Raw genomic sequence first — 13,209 nt, 5'->3', positions numbered from 1 at the left:
AGTGATTTCTGACGGATCATGTGACACTGAAGACTGGAGTAATGATGCTGAAAATTCAGGAATAAATTACAGTTTAACATATATTAACATAGAAAACGCTCATTTTAAATTGTAATAATATTTCACAATTTTGCTGTTTTTACTGTATTTTATTTCATATAAACGCAGCCTCGATGAGCAGAAGAGACTCAAAATGATATATTTTGAACAGAATTAGTGTGGGACTCGGCTGATTTGACTCATGTTTTATTCCTCAAGTGTCCACACACACACACACACAGAGAGAGAGAGAGAGAGCAGTGAGGTATTCTGGGACGTTCTCCAGATACGCGTCCAGCTTGTTTCTCCTCCAGGTCTTTGCGTGACGTTCCTCCATATGTTTCCCATCAGGCTTGTTTAACCAAATGTCAAACATGTCCTCTGGTCCGTCTGACGGATGCTTCGATGTCCTTCCTGTGTTTTGTTGTTTTAGTAAGAATGATTTCCCTGTTTGAGTCAACTGATAATCACATTTTTCCGCCTCTCTTTTGCAGGATTGTCCTCAGATCCTTCCGTCCACCCCGATCTACGTCCCCGTGGGCGTCCCGAAGCCGATCACGCTGTCGGCCCGAAACCTTCCTCAGCCGCAGTCGGGTCAGAGGAACTACGAGTGTGTGTTTCACATCCAGGGCGAAACACACAGTGTGACGGCGCTGCGCTTCAACAGCTCCAGCATCCAGTGCCAGAAAACCACTGTGAGTCCAGTCAGCTTTATTTACACAGCGCTTTCTACAGGACTGTTTCAAAGCAGGATAATAATGCAACAAAGTTTGTTTCCAGAAGAAAATAGCATCACTATCCAGCTTAAGTGAGTTTTTTGTTGTAAAAAAGTTATTCGTTTACTTAATTAATACTTAAGTCTCACATCACATTGATAAACGCTTTAAAGGATAGTTACTTATTGTGACAAACATACAAGGTTTGGTGTACACAACCATTCAAGAGTTGATGGACGTTTAGATGGACGGTTAGTTTGAATCCGATGGTCTGAATCAAAGAGCTGAGCTCGTGTCACATGATCATATCAGACACACGATCATATCAGACACATGATCATATCAGACACACAATCATATCAGACACACAATCATATCAGTCACATGATCATATCAGACACACAATCATATCAGACACGATCATATCAGACACGTGATCATATCAGACACACGATCATATCAGACACATGATCATATCAGACACACAATCATATCAGACACACAATCATATCAGACACACATATCAGACACACAATCATATCAGACACACAATCATATCAGACACACAATCATATCAGACACACATATCAGACACATGATCATATCAGACATACAATCATATCAGACACACAATCATATCAGACACACATATCAGACACATGATCATATCAGACACACAATCATATCAGACACACATATCAGACACATGATCATATCAGACACACAATCATATCAGACACACAATCATATCAGACACACATATCAGACACATGATCATATCAGACACACAATCATATCAGGCACACAAATCATTTCAGACACATGAGATCATATCAGACACAATCATATCAGACACACAAATCATTTCAGACACACAATCATATCAGACACACATATCAGACGCATGATCATATCAGACACGATCATATCAGGCACACGATCATATCAGACACACAATCATATCAGACACATATCAGACATGAGATCATATCCGACACGCGATCATATCAGACGCATGATCATATCAGACACGACCATATCAGACACATGATCATATCAGACACATGATCATATCCGACACAATCATATCAGACACACGATCATATCAGACATGAGATCATATCAGACACAATCATATCAGACACATATCAGACATGAGATCATATCCGACACGCGATCATATCACACACGTGATCATATCAGACACGATCATATCAGACACATGATCATATCAGACACATGATCATATCCGACACGCGATCATATCACACACGCGATCATATCAGACACATGATCATATCCGACACGCGATCATATCACACATGAGATCATATCAGACACGTGATCATATCAGACACGATCATATCAGACATGAGATCATATCAGACACGTGATCATATCAGACACATGATCATATCAGACATGAGATCATATCAGACACGTGATCATATCAGACACGATCATATCAGACATGAGATCATATCAGACACAATCATATCAGACACACGATCATATCAGACAAATGATCATATCAGACAAATGATCATATCAGACACACAATCATATCAGACACACACATGTACATACAGACACACCAGCGCATGCCACACTCCTGAGAACACCAGCTTAACAGATCAGTACAATAATGAGAATGCTTATCTACAGTGTGTGAGAATGTGTGTGAGAGAGAGAGAGAGGAAGAGAGAGCATGTGTGTAAGTGTGTGTGTGAGTGAGAGAGAGAGAGAAAGAGACCGAGAGTGTGTGTGTGTTCTGATTATTTATCCAGAGTAGAGATAAAAGTGAGTGTGTGTTATTCTTACACTGATGTAATAGAGAGAGCGGCAGATGAGAACAGTATTTAATGCAAACACTCACAGTGTCTCGTTGGGCGGCACAGATGGAGGAGGACTCGTCCTGCTGCAGGAGTGTGAGCGTTATGAACAGGCCTGTCTCGATGGGTGTGTGTTGTTGGACGCGGGCTCTGGTTGTCTGGGTTTGGCTGTGTGTTTCTCTCTGGACGATACGGATGTATTGTGTTATGATGGTTTCCTTCTGAAGGCTATTCTTGCGCCCTAGTGGTCAGAACCGACCCAAAAACTGCATCACACACACACACACACACACGGTTGCATGGGAAAACCACAGCAGGAAGGGAGAGAGGCTCATGGGAAGTGTGTTTTGAAGGGCTGTCAAGCTAGATAATTACACATTTACACCTGAGCTGAGCACATACACTCTTCTGCTCACTAAAAATACTGTAAAAACAGTGAAATATTATTGCAATGTAATATAACCGTTTTCTATGTGAATATACAGTAAAGTGTAATTTATTCCTCTGATGAAAACTGTATTTTTAGCATCATTACTCCAGTCTTCAGTGTCACATGATCCGTCAGAAATCATGTCTTTACTGTCACTTTTGATCACTTATGTGTCCTTGCTGAATAGTTTGTGTGTGTGTGAATACATTTTTTTCTGAAGACTGCAAGACTGATGTACATTATCAGCACAGACTCTCGTTGTTTAATTCATCTTCCTTTATGAAGCTCTATCAGTGTGTCAGAAAACAGGCTGAACGGAGAATAGAAACTAATAGAGCGGCTCTCGTACAGCTGATGGCGGCGGCAGGTGTGTGTGTGTGTGTGCAGAAGTTCTGATGAGAACCAATTAGAGGAGACACCGATAAAAAATGATGATTAATTACAGTGTGTGAGCGACACTGCAGTAATGGATACTACGGTAAAGAAAAATGAAGGAAGAGAGGAAGAGGAGAGACTGAGACTGTAGCCGGGGGCGTTCAAGAGCAGAAGAGGCTTTTAGAAACGTGTGTGTGTGTGTGTGTGTCGGGACAGCAGATATAGACCTGCTTTAAATTATTAATCACTCAGGAGAAATAAAGTTTATAACTGAATATGGAGGGTTTTAATGGTAGTTATATGTGAAGATGAATCAAAATGATGTATTCTTCTGACGTATATGACAAAACCATAAACCGCACGCTGTGGAATTTAATTCACCACACTGTTTATTCTGTACTCATCTATGTTGCTTTTTATGTGTCTATACCTTTGAATAAGCAAATCAAATCCATTAAACATGAAAGTATTATGCACTCGTTTAAGACATTTCTCCTTATATAAAACCGTTTGGGCTTTATACTTGAGTCTAGAACTGTGGGATTATACAGAACCCAATATTAGCGTCGGGGGATTGAGACGTCCCGCTCCAGGACACAATAGCCGGGTCAGAGGAAGGACATGATCATTAAACCATCAGCTGAACGCCTCTAGATCATCACATCACATGGCACGAGTCTTCATAGATAACAAGTTTTTTTTTTTTTTCCAATTTATTTTTAATTTAGTTTCAGTTGTTCATAAATGGTTTTATTTTATTAGTTGTTTTGGAAAATGACTTTAGTTTTTTTTTTTTTTTTAAAGAATATTAGAATGTTCATCTTTTTTTAACATGGTACATCAAATGCCTTCGTTTGATTATGACGACACTTTATCAGTAATGCAGGGTTAGTTTTTGTACGACATCAGATGAACACTTCTTGAGTACAGAGAACACACACAACATATATTGCTTTTGTCTGTAATGCATGCATTTTTGCATTTACAATATTTTTGCATGTATTAATGCATTAATTTATGCGCTAACAATATTTGTGCATGTATTAATGCATTTATTTATTTATGCATTAATTTATGTATTTACACTTACAGTACTTGTGCATGCTTTAATGCATTAATTTATGCATGTGCATTATTTATTCATGCACTAACAATATTTATGCATGCATTTTTGCATTTATTTATTTATGCATTTACAATATTTGTGCATACATTAATCCATTAATTTATGCACTTTATGCTCTAACGATATTTGTGCATGCATTAATGCATTTATTTATTTATGCATTCATTTATGTATTTACATGCTTTAATGCATTAATTTATGCACCTGCAATATTTATGCACTAACAATATTTATGCATGCATTTTTGCATTTATTTATGCATTTACAATATTTGTGCATGCATTAATCCATTAATTTATGCACTTGCATTATTTATTTATGCACCAACAATATTTATGTATGCATTTTTGCATTTATTTATTTATGCATTTACAATATTTTTGCATGCTTTAATGTATTAATTTATGCACCAACAATATTTATGTATGCATTTTTGCATTTATTTATTTATGCACTAACAATATTTTTGCATGCATTAATGCATTTATTTATTTATGCACTCGCAATATTTGTTCATTTAGGCAATTGAAATATAATACATACAGTAATACATTTATTTATTTATGCACTCGCAATATTGATTTATTTATTACATTATTTATGCATAGGTTTTTGAGTTTTCACTGCTGGTATTTTAATATTGTAGCAGTGTTGGTTCACCGTACTGATGTTGGTGAGACGTTCTGCTGTGTTTCTTTATATAGAACACATATATTAGTGAAGGAAATGAAACTCTTTGCAATGATTATCATCTGACACAGGCCGCTCACACACACACACACACAGTCTTCAGCCTCGCCGCGTCATTTCTCCTTAATTTAATTATGCGTGCGCTGGTCTTCCCCGGCCGGTGAGAGGTTAACCGGCGGCTCAAACGTGTCCGTCTCTCGCCTGATGAATCGATCTCACGTCTGCAGCCTGTGGCGAGAATACATTACCATAACATACTGTACATGTAAGACCGACCAGAGCTCTAGTTCAGACCATAAATCATCTTTCATTTCTGAACTAATGAGAGACCAAATCATTAGTGCTTAGTTAATTATCCGTGGCTCACGGGTGCAAATGGAAATAATGAATGACAGTGTGTGCTTTATACTGAGACAGGTATCACTGCTTATGTGTGCGCTTAGTGAACACGTACCTCTGGTGTGTGTGTGTAGCTTTGCTTTCTAACAACAGGTGCAGGCCTGCTCTCAAAATAACCAATTATCTGAGCACGACTGGTACCGAATCCCTCTCGTTCTGAAGCATTTCATTTATTTATTTCTGTGTAGTTCTTCTTCATTAATCTCTATTCAGTGATTCATGCTCTCTCACTCACACACACACACACACATTCTCTGCGTCCAGCGGGAGGACAGACTCTCTCTCTCTCTGAGGCGCTGATGAGAGTGATCGGATGTTCTGACCACAGAGTGTAGTCACCACTGGTGTAGTCCTGTAAACCCTTCACACATGCAGCCGCCCCTAAATAAATCATATCATATTAATAAAACAGAGCAGAGGTCGAGAACAGTCCCATGTGACCTCAGGAGCTGATAAAGATCTTCATTATTCATGTGTTTTAATCCCTTTACATTCATTTTTGTGTTGCAGTATAACTATGAAGGAAGTGACATCAGCGATCTCCCCGTCGAACTGTCTGTGGTGTGGAACGGAAACTTCATCATCGACAACCCTCACAACATGCAAGGTAACCATGCTTTAGCGGGTTGCCTAGCAACCTTCACTTGATGCTGCAGAGAGTTGCCTAGCAACCTTCACTTGATGCTGCAGAGAGTTGCCTAGCAACCTTCACGTGATGCTGCAGAGAGTTGCCTAGCAATCTTCACTGGATGCTGCAGAGAGTTGCCTAGCAACCTTCACATGATGCTGCAGAGAGTTGCCTAGCAACCTTCACTGGATGCTGCAGAGAGTTGCCTAGCAACCTTCACTTGATGCTGCAGAGTTGCCTAGCAATCTTCACTTGATGCTGCAGAGAGTTGCCTAGCAACCTTCACTTGTTGCTGCAGAGAGTTGCCTAGCAACCTTCACTTGATGCTGCAGAGAGTTGCCTAGCAACCTTCACTTGATGCTGCAGGGAGGTGCCTAGCAACCTTCACTGGATGCTGCAGAGAGTTGCCTAGCAACCTTCACTGGATGTCTGCACTAATCTTATTATATTTTCTTATTTTTTTATTAATTTATTTAGTTATTTTATCAATACTTATTTATCAAATGTTTCCTTATTTTAATCTTATTTATTAATTTTCTTAGTTTTAATTAATTATTTATTTATACATATGTATTTATTTTAATGCCATTTTTATTAATTTCTTTTATATTATTTATTTACTTGTTTGTTTACTTACTTTTACACTTTAATCAAATTTTTTTTTGTTAGAATATATATATTTTTTTCATTCTTAGTTTTCCTCGTGTATATATATATGTGATGCGGAAGCTTTGAGTTCTGTAGGCCGTGATCTTGAGTGTGTGTGTGTGTGTGTGTGGTCTCTGCAGCGCACCTCTACAAGTGCTTCGCTCTGAGAGAGAGCTGTGGTGTGTGTCTGAAGGCCGAGCCCAGCTTCGACTGTGGCTGGTGTGTGCAGGACCGGAAGTGTTCGCTGCGGCAGGAATGCGCTCAGCCGGAGAACACGTGGATGCACGCCAGCGCCGGGAACAGCCGCTGCACACACCCGCGCATCACCAAGGTCAGTCGCAGCACGGCTAACCAGATTCATGTTTATGTGGAAACCGTGTTTTCAACCCTGAGAAGGAGGACCGTGAATTGCGTAAATCTTTCAATTTTCGAATCCATTTAAAACTCTGTTGTCAACATCTGAAGTGGATCAAAACAGGTCATCAAAGTTATTCTAAGACCATATGTAACATACAATATTGATGTATAACTTTGAGGAAAGGTTTTGATCCACTTCTAATGGATATTTAATATTTAATGGAAGGGATACTGTACCTTTAAATGCTGCTCCATCTGTGTCTTACGTTCTTTGCTTTCCAATTTAGATCGTTAAAATCTTACAATTTGTATGGTGACTTGATTATTAATCTGTCAACAGAGGAGTTTTATGGTCTCCCTGATATAAGATTTGTTTTAATGTTTGAAAGCAAAGTATTAAATACTAGTATTATAATTTTCAGTTATTCTCTAAATAAAGTATTATTAGCGAACACATTTTGAATTTTTAGTACAATAGCATTGCAATAATAATAGTAATAAAAGTTTTTGTTTTATAAATGTTAATAAAAAATATTATTTTGTTTAATAATAACAATACGTGTTCAAAATATTTTATTTACATTTTAAAAATAAAAAAGCAATTTTGTTATTATTATATTATAATATAAATAAAAGTATTATAATAATGTAATAATAATGTTTATTGATTGGAAAATATTTTTATTTTGTAAATGTAAATAATAAAATATTATTAATTAATTATTAGCAATATTTTAATATTAATATATATATATTAATATTGTATTAACCATCAAAATAATAAATAGTATTATTATTATAATTATTATTCAAAACGATATTTTATTATTTACATAAAAAATGCAAAATCCGAAAAACTATTGCAGTATTACTATTATCTTTATTTATATTAGAACATCTAATTGGATAAGGAGTCAACTTTCTTATTTTGTCAAACGCTTGATCTGATGTCACAGGTCATGTTGTGTGATGCTACAGGTCATGTCAGGTGCTGATGATGAGGGACAGTTTTCTTCCTTGTTTCTCCAGTCCTGGACTGAAACACTGAATCCGTTCTCGACGTTCTCCCTCTCTCTGTTTCTCTCGATGTAGATTTAGATTTAGATCTTGTCGTTTTCTGAGTTCTCCTGCCAGAGGAATATTAACTTTTCGAATGTCTACTTACTAAATTTACATCCCCTCGTGTTAATTAAACTCCTCCTTTGTTCTCGTCATTCGATTTCTCATGCGCTCGCTCTATCTGTGCGGCGCCGCCACCGTCGTCTTTTACTTATTAGATTAGGTGTTAATTTAATTTGGAGAAGAATGAATTTATCACATGGATTATTAGCTCACCATAGGCGCTTTGAGAGCCATCTGTTCAGAAGACGTACACCTATTCTCTGCTCTTCTGCTTTACTCTCTCTCGTATCTGGAAAAATGTGTGAATGTCAAATTAAAGCAGTCCCTCTGAAACCAATTACTGTGCGCTCCTCGTTTCGCTCTCCGCGCGAGTGTGTGTTCGTCTCGTGGCTGAAGATCTCGTCATGAACTTCTGATCCTGAAAAGTGGCGTTTGCCAACTATGGTCACAAGTTCTGTCGTCATCATCATCAGTTCAACGAGAAACCGTCGTTCCAACGAACATTCGCAAACAGCATCGCAGAGGTGTGTGTGTGTGTGTGTGTGTGTGTGTGTGTGTGAGCGACAGAGGCAGTTTCTAGATTGCATGACATGCAGTGTTAATTTTGTCAGCAAATTTTGATTTAGTCTTTTGAATAAAATGCCATTTAGTTTTAGTCTTATTTTAGTCATCTGAACTGTTTTAGTTTTAGTCTAGTTTTAGTCGACGCAATTCAATATGATTTCGGACTAAAATATAATGGGTTTAGTTAAATTGTAATGCATTCATTTAGAAATGATCTAAAATGTATAAACATCTATTAACCTGTTAATATGAAGTTTGAACATGCAATACAGATACAGATTTAACTACTGTGACTTTAACTAAAATATCTTAAAATGAAATAAAACCACTTTTCCTTAAAGCCCATCTTTCAAGTTGAAGATCCCTGTGAATGTAGACGAAATTAACACTGGACATGTGGACTCAATAAAACCTCATCTTGAGCAAAATAAGCAAGTATTTGATTTAGAATACATACAAATGTCATTAAGTTTGTAAAGAGGTCATTTTTGAAGAGTGTGAACCTGGAAATTAAGCAAAATCAGACTGATTCATTAGCAGTAGTTATCACTCCAACACCTGCGTGACATCATTAACCAACATGGTTGATCGTCCAGTTTGCAACGATGCGGTTACGTGACGAGCTAGCCGATTTCTTCAACGATGCGTCGTAGTATAGTAGTGAAGTTACACAGTTTTACGGCAAACACAGTCCTGATGTCTCTTTAAAGGAGTAGTTCACTTTTCAAAAAACTTTTGCTGATAATTTACTCACCCCCATGTCATCCAAGATGTCCATGTCTTTCTTTCTTCAGTCGAAAAGAAATTAAGGTTTTTGATGAAAACATTCCAGGATTTTCTCCATATAATGGACTTCAATGGGAACCAAACGGTTCAAGGTCCAAATGAGAATTTCAGTGCAGCTTCAAAGGGCTTTAAACGATCCCAGACGATGAATAAGGGACTTATCAAGGACCCTTCGAGTCATGACTCGGAAAAAGATTTGTTCATTTTGATGAACAGGAGAGTCACGAACGCGCATCGCAGAACAGAGCAAGGCGAGCATTTGAGCTTATAAAACTTAAACTTTTTTATTTATTTTTTAAATGTCCGATCGTTTCGCTCGATAAGACCCTTATTCATCGTCTGGTGTCGTTTAAAGCCCTTTGAAGCTGCTCTGAATCTCTCATTTGGACCTTGAACCGTTTGGTCCCCATTGAAGTCCATTATATGGAGAAAATCCTGGAATGTTTTCATCAAAAACCTTAATTTCTTTTCGACTGAAGAAAGAAAGAAATGGACATCTTAGATGACATGGGGGTGAGCAAATTATCAGCAAAAGCTTTTTTAAAAGTGAACTACTCCTTTAAGGAATAGTTGATTGACGTTCTTCTGTTGATCTGTCCTGGTCCAGTTGTTTCCTGAGACCGGTCCACGGCAGGGCGGAACCAGACTGACCATCACCGGGGAGAATCTGGGCCTTCAGTTTAAAGACATCCAGAACGGCGTGCGGATCGGGAAAGTGGCCTGTACGCCCATCGAGGAGGAATACATCAACGCTGAGCAGTGAGTCTCAATTTAAAGAGTTACAATTCAATTCATTCAACAGGTTTACATATATCAAATGCCAAAAAACACTTTAGTTTCCTCATAATCTCCACTGCGGCATCAGCTCTTTTCTCACAGTGTCTCTCTAAGCTCCGCCCCTCTGAGAGCTGCTCTGCTCTGATTGGTCAGACGGCCCAGTCTGCTGGCATCAATCGTCATATAAGAGTGTTTCCTGAAGGATCATGTGACACTGCAGACTGGAGTAATGCTTTGATCACAGGAATAAATTATGTCTTCAAATATTTAAATTGTCATAATATTTAATAATATTACTTTTTTGTAGTTTTAATCAAATAAATGCAGCCTTGATGAGCAGAAGAGACTTCTTTTAAAAACATTGCAAATCGTAGTCATCCCAAACGGCAGTGTGAACGGGCCTTATAGGTCAGGATTTTTATATATATATATATATATATATATATATATATATATATATATATATTAGGGCTGTGCAAAAATTAATTGCGATTAATCGCATACAAAATAAAAGTCTGTGTTAACATAAAATATGTGTGTGTGCTGTATATAATTATTTTGTATATATAAATGCACACACATGCATGTATATATTTAAGAAAATGTGTTATTCATTTATAAAAATATTTATATTTATATAATATAGATTATGTATTTATATTAGGGCTGTGCAAAAGTTAATTGCGATTAATCGCATCCAAAATAAAAGTCTGTGTTTACATAATATATTTGTGTGTGCTGTATATAATTATTTTGTATATATAAATACCTATGCATGCATGTATATATTTAAGAATTATTTGCGCTTAAATTCTGTATATATTTATAAATACATAATCAATATTATATAAATATAAATATTTTATATATGAATAACACATTTTCTTAAATATATACATGCATGTGTGTGTATTTATATATAAAAAATAATTATATACAGCACACACAAATATATTATGTAAACACAGACTTTTATTTTGGATGCGATTAATCGCAATTAATTTTTGCACAGCCCTAATTTATATATATATACAGAATTTAAGCGCAAATAATTCTTAAATATATACATGCATGCATAGGAATTTATATATACAAAATAATTATATACAGCACACACAAATATATTATGTAAACACAGACTTTTATTTTGGATGCGAATAATCGCAATTCATTTTTGCACTGCCCTAATATATATATATATATATATATATATATATATATATATATATATATATAATATACTTTTAATATAAAGCCGGGATGTGTGTTTGCTGCTGTTGCTGAATGACTTTGAACAGTCTCCTGAAGCTAAACAAGCATCAGGGTTTCATTGCAAACACAGAAACTCTTTTCCCATCCGACACAGACGCAGGGCGGTTAATAACTCACGAGCCGCCCCAGGGCATGATGGGAGGATTCGCTGTCCGTCCCATTAATCACAGAGAGCTGTTTTCCAGTCCAGTGAAGGTTTTACTGCGTCTCATTACAGTGGTGTGTGTTCATGTAGCGCCTGTAACCCGTCTGTCTCGTGTTTGGACTCTCAGTCATTGTTTTGAACGTTGAGCGCCGGCGGCCGTGCGTCCAGACCAAACGGCTCTCTTGAATCCGATACGGAAGTGTCTTAACCTGCAGTTCATCGCCTGGCCACTAGAGGCGCTGCAGAAGAGACTCACTCCCATAGACCCGCATGTTAAAACGGCCAACTTTACAGCAGAATAAAACATGTTTGCTAGGGCTGGGTAATAAATATCGATTTCTCAATATTAAACGATTCTCATTTTTACGAACCGATATCGATTCTCAAATCTCAAGAATCGATTAGTCATCCTGTTTCATTTGAATGAATGGATCATTGTATCGCGTCTGCGCGCATCCAAAAAAATCGCAATAAGCTTTGTCCTTTGTTACTATTGATATGAAACAAAGTCTCAAATTTAAAATTACGTCCATTTTCTTTAGAAATTCAAAAACATAAATAGCGTTTTGGCGCTGTGGCGTGAGATCGCTCTGGCGATTTATATAATCTTCTTATTATAAAAATAAATAAAAGTGTAATTTAAGTTTTTGTATAGCTACAAAACAGTTGATTATTACCTTCATATTAGGCTAATGAAGCCCAACTAGACTCCCATAGTTTACAGCATTAGTTCAGAGATTTGATTTCCTTGAGAAAATTTGCCATTTATTGTAACTGATATCCAAAATAATCGATATTGAATCGAATCGAAAATCGAATCGAATTGCAAGCTTGTGAATCGAAATCAAATCGAATTGTGAAATTTGTTTCAATCCCCAGCCCTGGTGGTCAGTTCACAGCAGTGACAGAAATAATAATAATGCATTTTTATTTCTAACGTGCTTTTCTTAGACTCAAAACGCTAAAAATCATCTTTTTCAATAAGGTTCAAAAAGATTTTTTTGCATTTGTACGTTTCTAAAGCTATTTTTAAACCTATTTAAATGTATGTATCCTCTTTTGTGTCAAATTCTTACATTTAGTCAATTCATTCAATTAGAAAAATAAGACACAATAGGGCTGTTACCTATGGAAGCTTGTTTCCACCAAAGAATAAAACATTTTAAAAGATAATTGTGACTTTTTATCTCACAATTGCATGTTATAAAGTCAGAAATGCGAGATTTAAACTCACAAATCTGATTTTTACTCTCTACGTGTGTTTCTGTAAAGTGAGGGACATACTGGATAATGTCAGATCAAC

General features: G+C 36.7%; 1 protein-coding gene across 1 annotated transcript in view; it reads left to right on the top strand.

Moving 5' to 3' along the window:
• Positions 1-13,209, top strand: part of plxna1b (plexin A1b) — a 148,141-nt gene that overhangs the window by 94,779 nt on the left and 40,153 nt on the right. The window contains exons 10-13 of the mRNA XM_039656574.2: positions 534-734; positions 6,118-6,214; positions 7,024-7,214; positions 10,320-10,471. Coding sequence (XP_039512508.2) covers positions 534-734; positions 6,118-6,214; positions 7,024-7,214; positions 10,320-10,471 — 641 coding nt within the window. The remainder of the gene's footprint in view (positions 1-533; positions 735-6,117; positions 6,215-7,023; positions 7,215-10,319; positions 10,472-13,209) is intronic.

Source organism: Pimephales promelas, chromosome 8 (assembly GCF_988280905.1).
Source record: "Pimephales promelas chromosome 8, fPimPro1.hap1.1, whole genome shotgun sequence".
Classification (NCBI taxonomy): Eukaryota; Metazoa; Chordata; class Actinopteri; order Cypriniformes; family Leuciscidae; genus Pimephales; species Pimephales promelas.
Note: the sequence above shows the minus strand (reverse complement) of the source record. Positions and strands in the feature narration are given on the sequence as shown.